The following is a 16,071-nucleotide window of genomic DNA, read 5'->3' on the forward strand; positions in this document are numbered from 1 at the left end:
GTATCCAGATAGTTTAATAAAAGGAACCAATTGAATTGACAACTATTTCCCTAAAAAAGTATTTAAAGTTAAAACACAGACAGCAATTTTGGCCGAATGCCCAAATTCTGGGACATTTTATTTAGAATCTATGTGGCTATGGGATAATTTGTTCTCTTGTATTAAATTACTGAAATTCAAGCTAAAAGCTCTCAGCAGAAATATGAATAAAAATGAATAAGAGGTCTTTTGTCCAAATACAGCCCACAGCCTAATACAACTATCACTGGATATGTGTATTTTCATTAATTGTATCAACATGACCAGTACCAGCACTATATCCGGAAAAATGCTTTTCCTCAGGAGCAATAAACAATAATGAGGATAAGGTTGTATTATGTTGCAAACTACAGTATACTTCACAGATCAGTAATTTAAAGAAATGTAATTTGGTAATGATAAAGCATCGTGCTTTTAGAGCATTTTGAATAGGTATTGTTTTGTATTCCTTTGCAACGAAAAAGAAGTCTGTTGCTGACAACTCCAATGTAGAAAAGGATATTGGTTATGTAGTTTGAAAACCTTAAACATTGTTAACAGCAATACTAATTGAGCATTTAATTTGTGCCTAGTTATTATTTGGTGTTTTAAATGGGTTACTGCATTTGGTCATTTTAACAAATACCTATGGTAAATATTACTTTTTCCTTCACATTCCTCCAGGAAGGATATTAAATTTTCCCAAGATGTCAAAGCCAGAACCAGAACTTATCAAGAAATCTGATTGACGTATTCAGGGCTTCAAGTATGGTCTAAATGGCAAAGCATTAGCCTAGCAAAGCAAGCCAAACAGTAAGCCCTAGTACTACCTGGTTCAAGCTCTGTTACTGCCAATATTAATTAATTAGTTAATTAACCAATTAATATGCCTGCTAGTTACCATGGCTCACTCCTGTAATCCTAGCTAGTTAGGAGGCTATAATCAGAGGATTGTGACTCAAAATCATCTGGGAACAAACGTCTACAAGACTCCATCTCCAAAAATAAAAAGCAAAAGTCCACAGCTTGGCATGGCTCGAGTGGAATACCACCAGTCTAAAAGAAGCATGCTCAGCAAGAGCAAAGACCAGAATTAAAGAAGTCACATATTTCAAGGATTTGCTTTAAGGGCCAATAGATTCTGTCATTATTCTACCCAAAAAGTAGAAACTGAAATTTCTATTCTACTTGTACCAGAAGTCATAAAACAAGTGCAATGCAAAAATGATGAGGAATAGCCATATATTATAAAGCCTACACTGAGTCATAACAGTAGTCCTAGCTACTGAGATGCTGAAATCTGAGGATAGTTATTCAAAACCAGTCAAGACTGGGTTCTCTGATAAGAAAAACAAATTTATCTCCAATTAACCAGAAAAAAAAATCTTGAAGTGGAAGCATGGGAGAGTACCAGCCTCTTGCAAAAAAAAAAAAAAAAAATCTAAGGAAATGGTAAACTCCTGAGTTCAAATTCCAGTACCTACACAAAAATAGAATAAAAGGAACACAAAAGGGAAAGGAGAAAGAAAGGACAAAGACAAAAATGAAACATATCTGTTTAAGAGGGAGACAATATGATAATGACAATGTGTACCGCATGTAGACACTGGGCACCTATATTTAGGTCAGCAAATGAAGCTTCTTCATAGCATTTAAACTTACAAAATAGATAATTTACCTGTATAATGACTAATCTGAGAAATAAAGCCATTTTAATGGATTTAGGTAAATCCTTGCATCCCCTCTCAATCCTGAAAGAACACATTGGACTAGCATGACGAATATAATTTGTAGACTTGCAGCGGCGAAATGTAACAAAAGGGCTCATTTAAATGAGCCCTTAAAACGATATCTGAAATGACATGGAGGCATGGATCAAGTGGTAGAACACCCACCTACCAAGTAGGCCTGTGAATCTCAGTGTTCTGACTCCCAACCCCACTACTGAAATAAAAAAATAATATATGTAATTAAATACAGCATTAAAGTCAATCGGGAACATTATTTTCCAAGCACCTAAAATTCTATGTAGACTTTACAGAGTTTCACAACTTTAAAGCTGATGGAAGTCAATCATAATACCAACTTGGTTTTTTTATGTTTTTCTCAACTTAATATATCAAAGGCATGATTTAATAGAACAACCCATATTTAAAATTGATAGACAAATTACATATATAGTATATGTATATTAACAAAATTGATTTGAACTGAAATAGACTCATTGATCAAGATACATTCATAAACTGCTTTGTTAAATGACAATCCCTATCTACAACAACTTAAATAATAAAAAAATAGACTTCCTTTTGCTACAGTCTATAAAAGCAATATACAAAATATGTTACTGGTACAGAAGTTACAATAAATTTACTGTCTTAGCACTGTTTAAATCTAATTCAATTTACTCATTACTGATCCATCAAGTGTATGGACACAACTGATCTCACCACCCACAAAAAAAAAGGTTATGGCAGTCATGAAGTTGACTGAATTCAATTTTAAGAACACTCAAAAATCTATATAGAAGCTTTAATAAATAAGAGAACCCTTTTGGCAAGTACGGAAATTCTGCATAGATTTTTTTTAAATAGCTTCATTCATTAACAGTTCACACCATTCTTTTGTACTTGTAGATCTAAGTACTAAGAATTCAACAGACACTGAAATAGAGATTTCTAATTGATTGGATGAAACAAGCATTATTTTTTAAAGTCTTAAGAGTGGAGGCTTTGTAAGAAGACAGAACTCTTGAAATTCCAGTTCTGCATTAAACCAATCCAAGATTTTATTTGACCTTCCCAAATCATAGTGTTCCAACTAGAGTATCAAAGAACGAATGTCAAGCTCAAGGAATGCTTTGAGAAATAAACAAAGTAATGTATATGACATACTTATCACAATATTAGGTATGCAGCAAATGTTCTATTTGTTACAGGGTCTATATTTTGAAAGAGTTTACTTTATCCTAAGGTTTCAGAGAAAATAAATTTCAATATTTATAATATTATACTACATGCTAGCTAGAACATGCCATTAATTTATAAATCTACTAAATGTATAAAGCAAAGCAAAAACAGTAAACACTGTAACTTTTACAAGTTCATTACGTGTACATTAAAAACTACATGTGTTAGAAAGGCATGAATTTAGAATTTTTTAGATCTCTTTTGTAAAAGTCCTAAAATTGACCATATTACATTTTTCATCAAAAAAGTTATATTTTAATTTAAAAAGTTGCTTTTTTAAATATTCAAGTTCACTCTCAGCCATTTTGAAATATATAGCATGTTACTATTGATCATAAACAAAATTAGCTGTAATTAATATTTTTAATGTCACATGTACAATAACTTTCACATTTAAATTAATGTCTGTTCAAAGGGAATGGTTAAAAAAAAAGGTAATATCTCTTTTTCTGAAAGAGAATGTATTTTTTTTTTTTTTTTTTTTGGTCAGTTGTGGGGCCTAGGCACTGTCCCTCAGCTCTTCAGCTCAAGGCTAGCATTCTACCACAGCGCCACTTCCAAGAATGTATTTTTGAGTTAAGAATATTCTCAGATTCACACACACACACACATATCAAATGTTGATTTCCAGCATTTTAAGCTACAAAAGTGAGTAAACCTTACAAAAAAATGCAATCATATGCTTTCAGCCTAGTTACTTGCATAAATGTTGACCCACATCAAGAAGGAAGATGAGTTAATGCCACAGCACTATGAAGAAGTTAAATTTAGAGAGAACACCATGTCAGACATAAAAGTCCAAAGCCATCATATGTCAGCCAACATCAAATCACTGTTTCCAAACTTGTTGAAAATGACAAGGGTTTCGTCATTTTCCACTCATTCTATTACCTGAACTGGTTACCTGCACATACACTGCTCAACCAACAAGTTCAAAACTTGAAGTACCAGTAATAAGAGAGGAATGATTCAGCTTAAGTTCATAAAAGAAATAAAGGAAACAATACCTAATGATACCTTTAACCACCAATACCTTTAACACATCACATTACTTCTTGTCTATGCAATGCCATACCAAATAAAGTTCCTTGACTTATCTTTTTGTTTAACACAGCCATAACTATGTTTACTAGACATCGACCCAAATAGAAAACACAGTAAATCATTCCATTTTTCCCCCAAAAAAGGACAATCTATCTTTAGTATTAGAAGAATAATATGAAATTTAATAACAATTATATATTCTGGTACATTGAGAAACCTGATGAATAATGATGTCAGAAAGGGAAAAGATAAAATTTCCAATGTGGCCAATTAAAACTGGTATTTAATGCTTAATAGCCTGTATATAGTCTTGAGCTTAAGAACCCAATGACTTGGATAGAAGCACTTAAGATATGAATCCAACTTGGTATTTATTAGAAAATCACCAAAGTTTCAAGTCCTAATGGGGCTTGCTAAAATACTACTTGCCCCTGAATCAGAGTTGAATCTGGAGTTGAATCAGAAAAAAATTAACTAGAGTTTGACTGAAAAGTCTAATGACTTGGCCCAAGAAATTCAAATTTCAGGACAGAAGTTAGCTATTTCATTAGTTATTCTAAACTTCTGAAAGTTAAGTATGCTATTAATTCATTGGGAAAACTAGAAATAGTTAACTTTACAACTAAATTAACACCAATTTCTATAAAAGAAATAAAATTTGAGGTTAACAAAAATAATGAACTCTGGAGAACATTATTCAAAATAGCAAGGATGCTTTCCTTATGGGTCAGGCTTTCATGTAATTTACTTGTATTGTCAAATCCTATAGAATGGCAGGGTGCCAATGGCCATTAGCTACTCAGGAGGTTGAGATCTGAGGACCATGGTTCAAAGCCAGCCCTGGCAAGAAAGTCCATGAGACTCTTATCTCCAATATGCCACCAGAAAACCAGAAGTGGCACTGTGAAAGCTGAAGAGCTGAGTGACAATACCCAGGCCCAGAGTTCAAGCCCCACAACAGACACACACACACACACACAAATCTATAGAATGGGTAATGTGAAAACTACAACTGTACAGAGAAGAAACTATAACACAGAATATGTAAGTAAAACTAAATCATAGTAGCAAATTGAAGTGTCTGAGATTACTGAACCACTGGCTGAAACCACTTGTCACTGACTTCCCTTGTGTTACAGAAATGTAGAAGTAGTACTACTGGACACTAAAACTGAGGTTCACATGTATAACTACAATTCTGTCTTCTTGAGAACAGCACTAAAATTGTTTTCATGCAACTAAATTTAAAAAAAGTTAAAATGTCTGATGCATGTATTTTATGCTAAATAAATACATATTATATAACAGATAAATATTTGTTGAATGTATTGGTCATAGAGGAAATAAAAGATATTAAAAGTTTTTCTACACTTACAACAGCAATGGAAGTACAAGGTCTTGAATAATTTTGCTTTTATGAACATCACCAGTAATCTTTTAAAATAGTTGTGTCAAGCAAAATAATTATATTCTGACAATGTCTAAACTAGAAGAAGACAGAAACACTTTACATATACTTTCATTCATGGTATTAAAAGATATTACATTTAAAATGATTGATAAACACTGTATAAAACATATCTATTAAATATGTATTATATACTATGTATATTTATACACATAGTAGTATATATATTTGCAATTTTACGTGTGTATTATATATTATGCATGCCTACACACACTAATACCTGATAAATTTTACATCATACTTAAAAATGACAAATACATATACTGGGTCAATGACTGGATTAGTCATTCAGAGAGCAATTCTTAACCTGAAATTGTGTACTTTCCTCTCAAATTAATCCTTAGATTTCTGTAATTGGTATGAATGAATCTCGAGATCTAGCAAGCACTTTAAACGTACTTGTTCATAATATGAACGATTTTATTTTATTCAATTTTACTTATTTCCAGAAGTAAAACAGACCCTGTGTTTCAAATATCTCTCAAATTACCTCATTAGATAAACTGGCATCTTCCAACTTCCATGTGCTATTCTTTTTTATGATTTACAGGCAAGCTACTTTCTGTACTCAAAGTAATAAACATTCTCAATCCACAAGTTTCTAGTGGAAAAGGAAAGACCAAATGTACACAGAGATGCAAAATTCAAGGAACATAATTGTAAATAACCCATGTTACAACTTATCTAACAAATATAACACCAAAGGCATAAGTTCAGTTCCCATCATCCTCTGAAATGTTTTGAAATATGTCCTTTATAAAAATGATTAAATACCTAAAAATATTTTTCAAATGTCCCAAAGGTCTCATTAATAAGGGATAAAGGATAATAATGTTAAATTAGGTGGGATGCTGGTGATTCATGCCTGTGGTCCTAGCTCCTTTGGGGGGCTGGGAGCTGTCGGATTGATTGAAGTATAAAGACAGTTCAGAAAAATAGCTCAAAACTTTTTCTCGAATCTTTCACAAAAAATAATGTAAGACTGCAGATGTGGCTCTCCCATTGTAGAGCACCAGCCATGAGCAAACAAGCGCAAGCAAGGCTCGTGAGCTCCTGAATTCAACCCAATACTGGCAAAAAAAAAAAAAAAAGCAGTTCTTAATACATACTGAGGAAATGTCAGTCTTACATTTGTGTGCCTTTCTGGCCATTGATCTTTTGCTGTGTAAGGAATAACACTTTGACATCACTAAGACAATTAGGAGCCAGGTATAGTGACCTATGTTTGTAATGCCAACATTAGAGACACTGAGGCAGAAAGACCAAGAGTTTCAGGCCAGCTGGGCAACAAAAGACAATGAAGGTTTAATCTATCACTTCACTTGCTTCTCTGTGGAAATAGTTTCCTCAGGAAATCCATCATTATTTAAAAATCACAATCGAATTGTAGATGGAGGCTGTCACCTCCATCTATAGTTATTAAAATATAAGGACACTGAGCCCACCTTCTGATCAGCTTTACACCTACGTCAGAAAAAGATCTCTTCTTCCCCAGCCAGAATGAAGTGTAGAAAACCATTCAGTTCCTCTATACAGAATGAACTTATCAAAACAAATTAGCACAATGAAAGCAATTGCAATATAAGCCTCTAATGCTACTCTCTTCCTGTGTCTTACCGTAGGAAAATGTTGCCAGTGCTCATGCTGCCATCCCAACTGGTTTTTCATTTGTGCAAACACGTTCTAACACACGCGAGCGCGCGCGCGCACACACACACACACCACACACACACACGTGCAGATTATGATCGTGACATCTAGTGAAGTTCTGAACTCTACAGAGCCCTCTTCTGAAACTCGTTACAAAAAAAAAAACCATCTGACCAAAGGCTTTGCTTTTGCTCTCCCTCTTTCTCTCCTTTCAGAAAATATCTGCATTTATCCATCTTAGAAAAGCAGATCCGACACCCCCTCCCCCCAGCCTTTCACGCTCCAAGAGCTCTGAAAGGAAACACATCCACATCCAAACTTCGAAGTTCCCTTTTTGCAGCCAAGATAACTGTTACTATGAAATCTGGCTATGATCTGTTGATAATGGGAGACTTTCTCACCAGCGCTGTGAGGGGCTCCGTTGGTACAATCTGCCTTGCTCCTAAAGGTCTAAAGTCTCTCTTACCTCCTCCCAAAGGGCTCCTCGATCAACAGCCGTTCTTGAGCGGGGCTGCCCCCGCAGGAATGATTCTAGCTAGCCACGCACTGTCAGACGTGCCACCCCGCCGTCTGGAGGAACCCCCGCCGTGACCCATGGCAATTAACCCCTAACCCCAGGTGTCCCAGGGCCTGGCGGAGGACAGGGGGTGGAGAGGATACTAAGAGGATACTAAGCTCTGAGCATCCAAGGATGGGGTGGGGCAAGAGGGAAAGATCAGCGAAGTTCAGGGAGGGAACCGCCGGCAAATGAGTTCCACCACACCCGAGGTGGGGTGCAGATCCGCAGGAGCGCAAGCGTCAACGGGAGCTGTGGCCAGTCCACCAGTGTTGGCGCCAGGGACTCTTCCACCCCGGGGACACCCACCCCTGCCTGGGCTGCAGCCGGGGTACGGGGTGGGGCTGGGGCTGGGGGGGGAATGGGCTTCAGGTTAGCAGCTGGGGGAACTTACGGAAGAAGATGTACTCGGTGTAGCTGCTCCAGATCTTGTCGTCGCGGTACTGGTGGACGAAGGCGGCCATGCCGGAGGAGTTACACGCCACCATGTGGAAGCCGGCCTCCGACAGGCGATCGAACGCCTGCTCCAAGTAGGTGAACTTGAGGTAGAAGCGGGAGGTGTACTTCTCGGGCTGCCGGTCGGGGTCGCGACTCTCGTTGAGCGTCTCCCCGAACACTTCCTTGGCTAGCGCGATGCGCCCGCACACCATGATGCGCGCCACGCGCCGGAACTTGGCGTCCGCCTGGTTGTCGCGCACCGTGGTGTAGGAACCGCGGTAGCCCAGGGTGAGGAAGCCGGAGCGCTTGTCCGACGCGCCGCCGGCGCCGCCGCCTCCGTGCGCTCCGGGACCCGAGGGCGCAGCCGCCGCCGCCCCGCGCAGCAGCAACGCGTCGCTGCTGCCCTGCGAGACGTTGTCCTCCAGGTCGCTCTGACAGCCCTCGTCGTTGAGCGAGTTCTGCTTGGTGACCTTGGGCGACAGCAGCTTCACCAGGTCGGTGAGCTGGAAGTACTCGGCTTCGCGCAGCAGTCGTTCCTTCTCCGGGAAGTGCTCGGGCAGGGCGAGCTGCTTGTCCCGCAGGTAATCCAGCACGTACCTGAAGAGGAAGCCGTCCCGGTCGATGAAGAAGCGCGCGCGGCTGTCCCGGGGTAACTCTCCCCGTCGCCGCGCGCCGCCCCGGGGACTGGAAGGCGCGAACATGCTGGCCAGAGTGCTGTCCGGGACGCTCAGCAGCGTCGAGTGCTTGGTCACGTAGACCTGGCCGCCCACGTTCAGCTCCACCACCTCGGGGAAGGGCGAGGGCGCGCGGGGCCCCGGGCCCGCGGCGGCGGGCGCGCCCGGCGAGGCGGATGCGGACACCATGTCGCTAATCGGTAGGATGGTGCCGCCGCCGCCGCCGCCGCTGCCCGTGTCCTTCAGAGCCATGGTCCCGCCCCGCCCGGCCGGCGCGCCCGCCTCGGGGTCGCAGCCCTCGGAGCTCCGGGACCGCGCGACGCCCACCCCTCCCCGGCGACTCCCGCGCTCCTCGGCGGCCCCCCGCCGGCCCGCGGCGTGCGCCCCGGGACCACCGCGCACCCTCGGGCGGGCCGGGCGCGTTCCTCCAGGCGGGCGGCGCGGCGGCTCAGGGCTCCGGGAAGCCGCGGCGTCGGCGGCCGAGCTCCATCGGGGGAGAGCGGCTCCGCGGCGGGGCGGGCGCCGGGCGGAGCGGCCGCTCCTCTGGGGCGCCGCCGGGGAAGTGTGTGTGTGTGTGTGAGAGAGAGAGGGAGAGATGGGCTGGGGAGAGGCTGGCCGAGCTGCGCGGCTCCCGGCGGGGAGGGCGCGAGGAGGAGCCCGAGCCCAGAAGACGCGCCGCCCCGGCAGCTGGGGAGAGCGCACCGCGAGCCGCGAGCCGCGAGCGCGGACGCCGGCGCTAACTCCTCACAGCCCGCGAGGCGGCTCTGACGTCAAGCCCCGCACCGGGACCCGGGCCTCAGCTGTCATTTAAAGAAATAGGCATCCGCCGCGGGGGGCGGGACCAGACCCCCCCAGGGGCGTGGTCATCTTGACGGGGGCGTGGCCTGGGCGGAGCCTGCAGCGAAGGCTTTGGGGCAGTCAGTTTCGACCCAGCGACTGGGCACCTCCCAAAGCCAAAGGGGCGAACGGCTGTTCGTGGTCTTCCCTTCCTTCCCTCCCTCTTCGATCCCTCCTTCCCTTGTCCCCCTCCTTTTCTCTCTCTCTCTCTCCGTATTTTTCAACCTCTCCCCCCCCTCACTCTCTCATTCTCTCCCTCCCTCTCCCTCTCCCATGCGTCCTTTCTTAGCTTCCTCCACTTCTGCCCAGTGAAAGTAGTTTTGGTGTTTCTTTCTTGTTTGTTTTTACTGGCGTTTAGGAGTGCTCAGCACAGAACCGTTTTGATTCTAACAGAGGTCAGGTTCCTAATGTCATCAGAGCAGGACTGGAAGAAATTTTAAAGAAAGAAAAAAACCTATAGAGGAAGCCAGGGTTAGTGCTTTCCTGGTGGCTCTAAGATGACCTCTCAGACCACCTCATTTTGTAATTGTGTATTTCCCTGCACACTCTATGTCTAGTAAATCGAACTCCTATTTCATTTAAATATTTTTTCAGTAAGGGGCTGTGTATAACATAACACAGCTTTGTATCATCGTTACAGTGTTTGATGGGAAAATAAATGTTTATGGAGAGTGATACTCATTCTAAACTACTAATTGGTGGCTTCTTTTAATCTCTCCATTGCCCTTTCAACTTCCTGAAGCAAGTAAGTAGCTTGCATTCTATTCTAACCCCAGGCAGTAGTTGGATGGCAACATTTTTCATAAATGAAAATTATGCGAAGTTAAGCCCACCTTAATTTCCATTATGCATAGTGTAGGTAAAACTGCAAAGTCAGTGTTATTTGTGAAGTGTGAGTACAAAACTGAGAATGAACATGCACCCCACTACTGCCACTAGCAGACCACTGGGCCACATAACTTTGTGTCTAGAAACATTTAAAAAATTATTGACATAAAGTACAAAATTGAATATAGCAGACCAGGTTACAAAGTAGCTTGCTTCACAAAACATATGATATGGACGTCACCCATTAACAGTTAAAATCATATATGGATATTAATATTTAAGCCTTCCATGCCTACAAAAGATTTCTCATCTCTACATTCACAAAATATAATGGAGTTGAAATATTCAATTGTAACCCCCAATTTTCATAAATGATTGATGCATCATTTTTCAAGCATTACAAACTATATTTAATTCATTCAGAAGCCACAGAAAATGTATCAGTTTCAAAGTTTGATTATCTGAGGAGAGAGAATCTAATGGACCAAAGACCACACAATCTACTTGCCAAAGGACTGAGCCTTAAAATTAAGTTTATGATATATCCATATTCATTCAAAATTTTTATTCAATCCCATTGTCTCATAAAATGTTAGGTCAAATTACAAAAGTAAAAATGGTTTAAGCATGATTTTCATCTAAAGGCTAACATCATTCATTAAAATAATCAAAAGAAAATACATTTGAGGAACATGATTTGGGATTTCAAATAACATTTCCTGAAAAAGTAAATTAATAGAAGCTTTATAACCTTCATAGATGAATAAATAATAATGCCTCAAACCACTGCTAATGAAGCCCATTTATCATGAGGAAAATAGCCCTGATGATAAGCATTGTACATCCCATGGAATTATAATGAAGTGGACAGATAATAAATATGAATATTTATCCAGGAATATACTCTCCAGTATTACCAACTTGAGAACTATTTTCATCTTAGCAGCATAAAATATACCTATAAGAAGGTCTAAAATAAATCATCGTAGAAATCCATAATGAATTACCTGTGTGATGCATTGCTTTTTTAAAGTTGTCCCTTCAACACTGATGGAATGTTTCTCCTTAATCTCTTTTCTCACCACACTCCTCTTGATCACACACTATCTCCCATCTATACCCCCTAGGGAAACACCAAGCTTAACAAATAGCAGTTCTTCCAGAATGTCATATATTTCCATGTCATTTTTTTCTGCTGAGGATCCCTTTCCTCTTTATCAGCAACCTTATGCTTTTGAGATCTTTTATATCTTCCTTCCAGGTTTCAGTTTAAACATAATTTCCTCTGGTGCTGAGGGAAGCTGAAGATCAAACCCAGTGCATACTAGGTAAGTACTCGATCATTGAGTTACATCATTCCATTTCTTACCCAGTTTTCTTGAGTTCCTTCCTAAAAGTGTTCCTACATTTACATTCTCCCAGTCATGTACACTAATTTGCCTAAATTTAGTGTACATGAGAGACTAAACTGTCTCCCATGTTTCAGGTGTGGCACACAGGTATATGCACTCTTTTATCTTCGAGCACAACCCACCTCAATAGCCACTTTCTATTTGTCAAATGCTTAATGTGTAGAAATGTTTTCATGTTGTGAATGGATAACAATGCATCATTCATGGACTGGCCACTGAAGAAATGAGTAAAATTTGCTATTTCACAATTAAAATCAAGAGAAGTGTGAACTGAGTTGTCAGAATAAACTTGGGCTTAAAAAAGAAGAGAAAACAAAGGAGGTAGACAGAATTTGAGCAATCCATTTGGTACACTAAGCAATCAACATCAAATAACCATAATCAGCACCATTTTTCTCTAAACCACAGACACCATTAATGTTCCCTCAACCACTACAAGTTCTACAAAAACATGTCCAGTGCATTCAAAAAGAACACAGCAGACTTGTGTATCTCCAAAAAGAGAGCAAACAAACCTTAAAGGACACAGTAGTCCAGCATTTAGGGTAGACAATTGTAAATTAAAGTAACAACTGAGTAGTTCTTCACTAAGCAGGAAGTTATGAAAGAGCAGGAGTTGTGTCTTCCCTGATAGCAAAGAAAGGATGTAAAAAGAAACTATGATATTTACAGGCTAATCAAATCAATTAAAAGTCTGATTTCTTCTCTTACTAGCTTTGTGATTTCAGAACGTTACTCGATCTCTGAACTTCAGTTACCTCTTGAGCACAAGGGAAACAATCAAGACCACAAACACCTTCCTCACTTCACTGCTGCTCCCAGTAACTGAGCCAATTACGTCTGACAGAGTTGACTGTAAATATTTATTACAGTGGACTGTAAATATTTATCACAATGAACTGTAATGGACACAAAATAAACAGGAATGAGAGCAGAAGCATTTCCTAACTCAGAAACAAGCATTGTTGCTACAATTACCTTTACTCCCATTGTCTCAATTCATTTATCAAGGGTCTGGGGTGACACAGTTTTATCATTATGAACATCACACCTCACTATGTCCTTTCTGGTAGCTATTGTCTGTTTCCTCATCGCATGTAGTTTTCCTACATGGTGACATATTTTCATTGATTGACATTTTCATCTCATTGAATTTACCTTCCTCTTGTTCTTTTCTTCGTTTTAACTTTATTTTGTCTTTTGACAGTGGGCTAATTTATTGGTTTACGTGGTCTGTGTCCAAGGCCAACTGTGCCTCTCATTTTCAAAAAGCCATCTGCTGTCCATTTATCTTATTAAAGGCATTTAAAAGTTTGCAAACTAAATAAATACAAAATTACCGAGTATCTTGTGTACTTCTAAGCAAAAATCTTGAGATTATAGCTAGTTTTAGAGACAGCAAGATTTAGAACAGTACTGTCTTATATGTTTAAATATGGATACAGGTTGACCCATTGTAACAATGAAATGTACAATACACTGTTGAACACAGAACTTTACAATTTGGGGCCGGGCAAGTGGAGAGGGATGGTAGGAGAAAAACAAAGGAGGAGACAACAATGCTTGATAAGTACTCATTACCTTGCTCATGTAACTATAACCCCTCTGTACAGTATTTTCACAATAAAACTTATTTAAAAAATATGTAACAACATGTTGATTTTTAAGTTTGTAGTAGCCACATTAAGAAAGCAAACATGAAATTGGTAAATATTATTTCAGTAATATAGTTTAGATGCCTAACATACCCATATTTGTCAGTGCAGCTGACAATTGATGTAGAAATTTACATTGTAATCAATGTACAGTGTAAGAATAACATAATTTACATTTATTCATTCTACATCTTGAAAATATGATGTGTTCCACTTTTACAACAAATTTCAACTCTAACCATACTTCAGTATGCCCGAATGATATGAGTGTCTCAATCTCATGAACTAACTAGTACTGTTTAAAAAAAAAATACTGACAATTTCAGTCTAGGAGTCTTGCCGCTTCTAATCCCATCATTTGGGTGGTAAAAGTGAAAATATTGCAAATTTGAGGCCAGTCTGGCTAGAGAGTGAGTGGGTTACAGGCCAGCCTGAACTACATAGTGAGACCTTGTCTCAAATAAATAAATAATAAATAAATAGCAATTTGACGTGGTTGAATCTAATAATTGTATGTAGCAACATAATAAATGTACTACCTTATCACCAAATGCTTAAACCTTTATAAGTATATAATGCTAACCTGTGTTTTACACATGCATTTTGAGTGTGCCAAAAATGTATACTCTTTCTAAAAATATAATACCTGTCACTTTAGTCTTGGTTTCTCTGGGACTTGCAGCTCATACAAAGAATAATTTGTCTATGCTTCGCTTGTGTGTTTTCTGAATTATGACTCAAATGATCCTCTTTTCCCTCTGCACACAGATACTGAACTTTAAAGATAGACACTATTCTCTAGTTGTTTTAATTTCTGTTCACTGCTCTACAAACAGGCAGCCTAAATGCTGTTGGATAAACTGTCTACAGTGTGACTAATTAGCAATAAGACTTCTTCCTGGCCTTAATGATACTATTTAATTCTTCTATATACTACTAAATAGAGGAATATTGATATTTGCATATCTCTACCTTCTGCTTTTAAAGGCAAATCAAATCAGCCTTGAAAAATACACTTAAAGCATAATGCTTTAATCTGAAGGAGGATTTTAAGATAAAGTATAAATTTGCTAGGGAATACTACATCCAGTAGGCTGTTAGGTTCAATAAATAGCTTTAAAAAATCTATAAGTAGGACTGAGAAGGTCGCTCAGTGGTAGAGTGCTTGCCTTGCATGAATGAGGCCCTGAGTTTGATTCCTCAGCACCACATAAGCAAAAAAAGCCAGAAGGATGCTGTGACTCAAGTGGTAGAGCACTAGCCTTGACCGAAAGAGCTGAGGAACAGCACCCAGGCCCCACGACCAGCCAAAAAAAAATCTTTAAGTAAATTTTGTGTTATAAAGTTTTATGCCAATGAAATTTCAAGTGTGCTGTTTTTCCCTAATCACAACTAGTGTGGATCTAAGTTATGAAGAGATAGAAACCCTGAATCTTAGTCCTAACAATAATACAGAGGTATTGTGATCCATGCTATTTTTTTTAAATCTCATTGAGCATCTTTTTTGTATATATTTTTATTGTAAAAATATGGTACATAGGAGTTACAATTCATGAGTAAGGTAATAAGTTCATTTCCTATCAAGCATTGTTACATCCTCCCTTGTTTTCCCCCTACCATCCCATCCCTCCCCATCTCCCCACTCCCCTCCCCCAAGCTGTAAAGTTCACATAGTGTCTTGTACATCTCATTGTTACAATGGGTCAACTTGTATCCTTATTTTAGCATTCTGCTACTTTCTTTCCCCACCTCAAATTAGAAAAAGGATTATACATGTCATTTTTTTATCATCAGTTTACTAGCTGGTCAAATAGACATATCCTAATACCTTCTGGGAAATACTGTTCTGATAACCTATTGTATAAAACTTAGTGACTTAAATAAAAATAATGATTTCATATTTTTGGTTATAGGCTTAACCATATAGTTAAATCTGCTCCAATGTCTCACAAGGTTGAATCCACACAGGGGCTAGGGCCAGAATCATCTGATGATTGATCTGTGAAGACTGAAACATCTAAGGACTGAAAGAACTGCTGTTCTTTAGAAGGTCACGTGCTCTCCCCCCACCCACCTCTCCCCTCCCTTCTCCTCTCCTATACTCCCTGCCTTTCCAATTCTTTCCTGTACATCTCCTGTGCTCATGGTCTTTCCATTAATTCTTTAACATTTCACAGCTGAGGGACAGGCAGAAGCTGGAAACTATCATGTTTTGACAAAACACACTAAGGGAAACTGACATCATTTCATACAACTCAAGGCAGCACAGGGCTTTTCCAGAGGAAAAAAAACATAGATTTTACTCACTCAAAGGAAAAGGGGGATATATGTGCGTGCATGTGAAAAGAAAAGTTTTATTTTACTTGCTTGTTTTAATTATCCTTAAGTAGTTGTACAAAGGAGTTGCCACTCAAGGAGTCAGTTTAGGAATACAGTGCATCGTGATCCAAGTCGCCTCTTTCCTCATTCTCACCCATTCACCACCACTCTCAATTTCCTTAATTTTGTATAATATGCACTGG

At 39.7% G+C, this 16,071-nt stretch overlaps 1 protein-coding gene across 1 annotated transcript in view; it reads right to left on the reverse strand.

Moving 5' to 3' along the window:
- Kctd8 (potassium channel tetramerization domain containing 8) overlaps positions 1–9,073 on the reverse strand; it is a 184,182-nt gene extending 175,109 nt beyond the window's left edge. The window contains exon 1 of the mRNA XM_042678272.1: positions 8,100–9,073. Within this exon, the coding sequence (XP_042534206.1) occupies positions 8,100–9,069 (970 nt within the window). The 5' untranslated portion in view covers positions 9,070–9,073. The remainder of the gene's footprint in view (positions 1–8,099) is intronic.
- Positions 9,074–16,071: the final 6,998 nt, after the last annotated feature.

This window comes from Dipodomys spectabilis, unplaced genomic scaffold (assembly GCF_019054845.1).
Source record: "Dipodomys spectabilis isolate Male_0828 unplaced genomic scaffold, ASM1905484v1 ptg000043l, whole genome shotgun sequence".
Taxonomy (NCBI): domain Eukaryota; kingdom Metazoa; phylum Chordata; class Mammalia; order Rodentia; family Heteromyidae; genus Dipodomys; species Dipodomys spectabilis.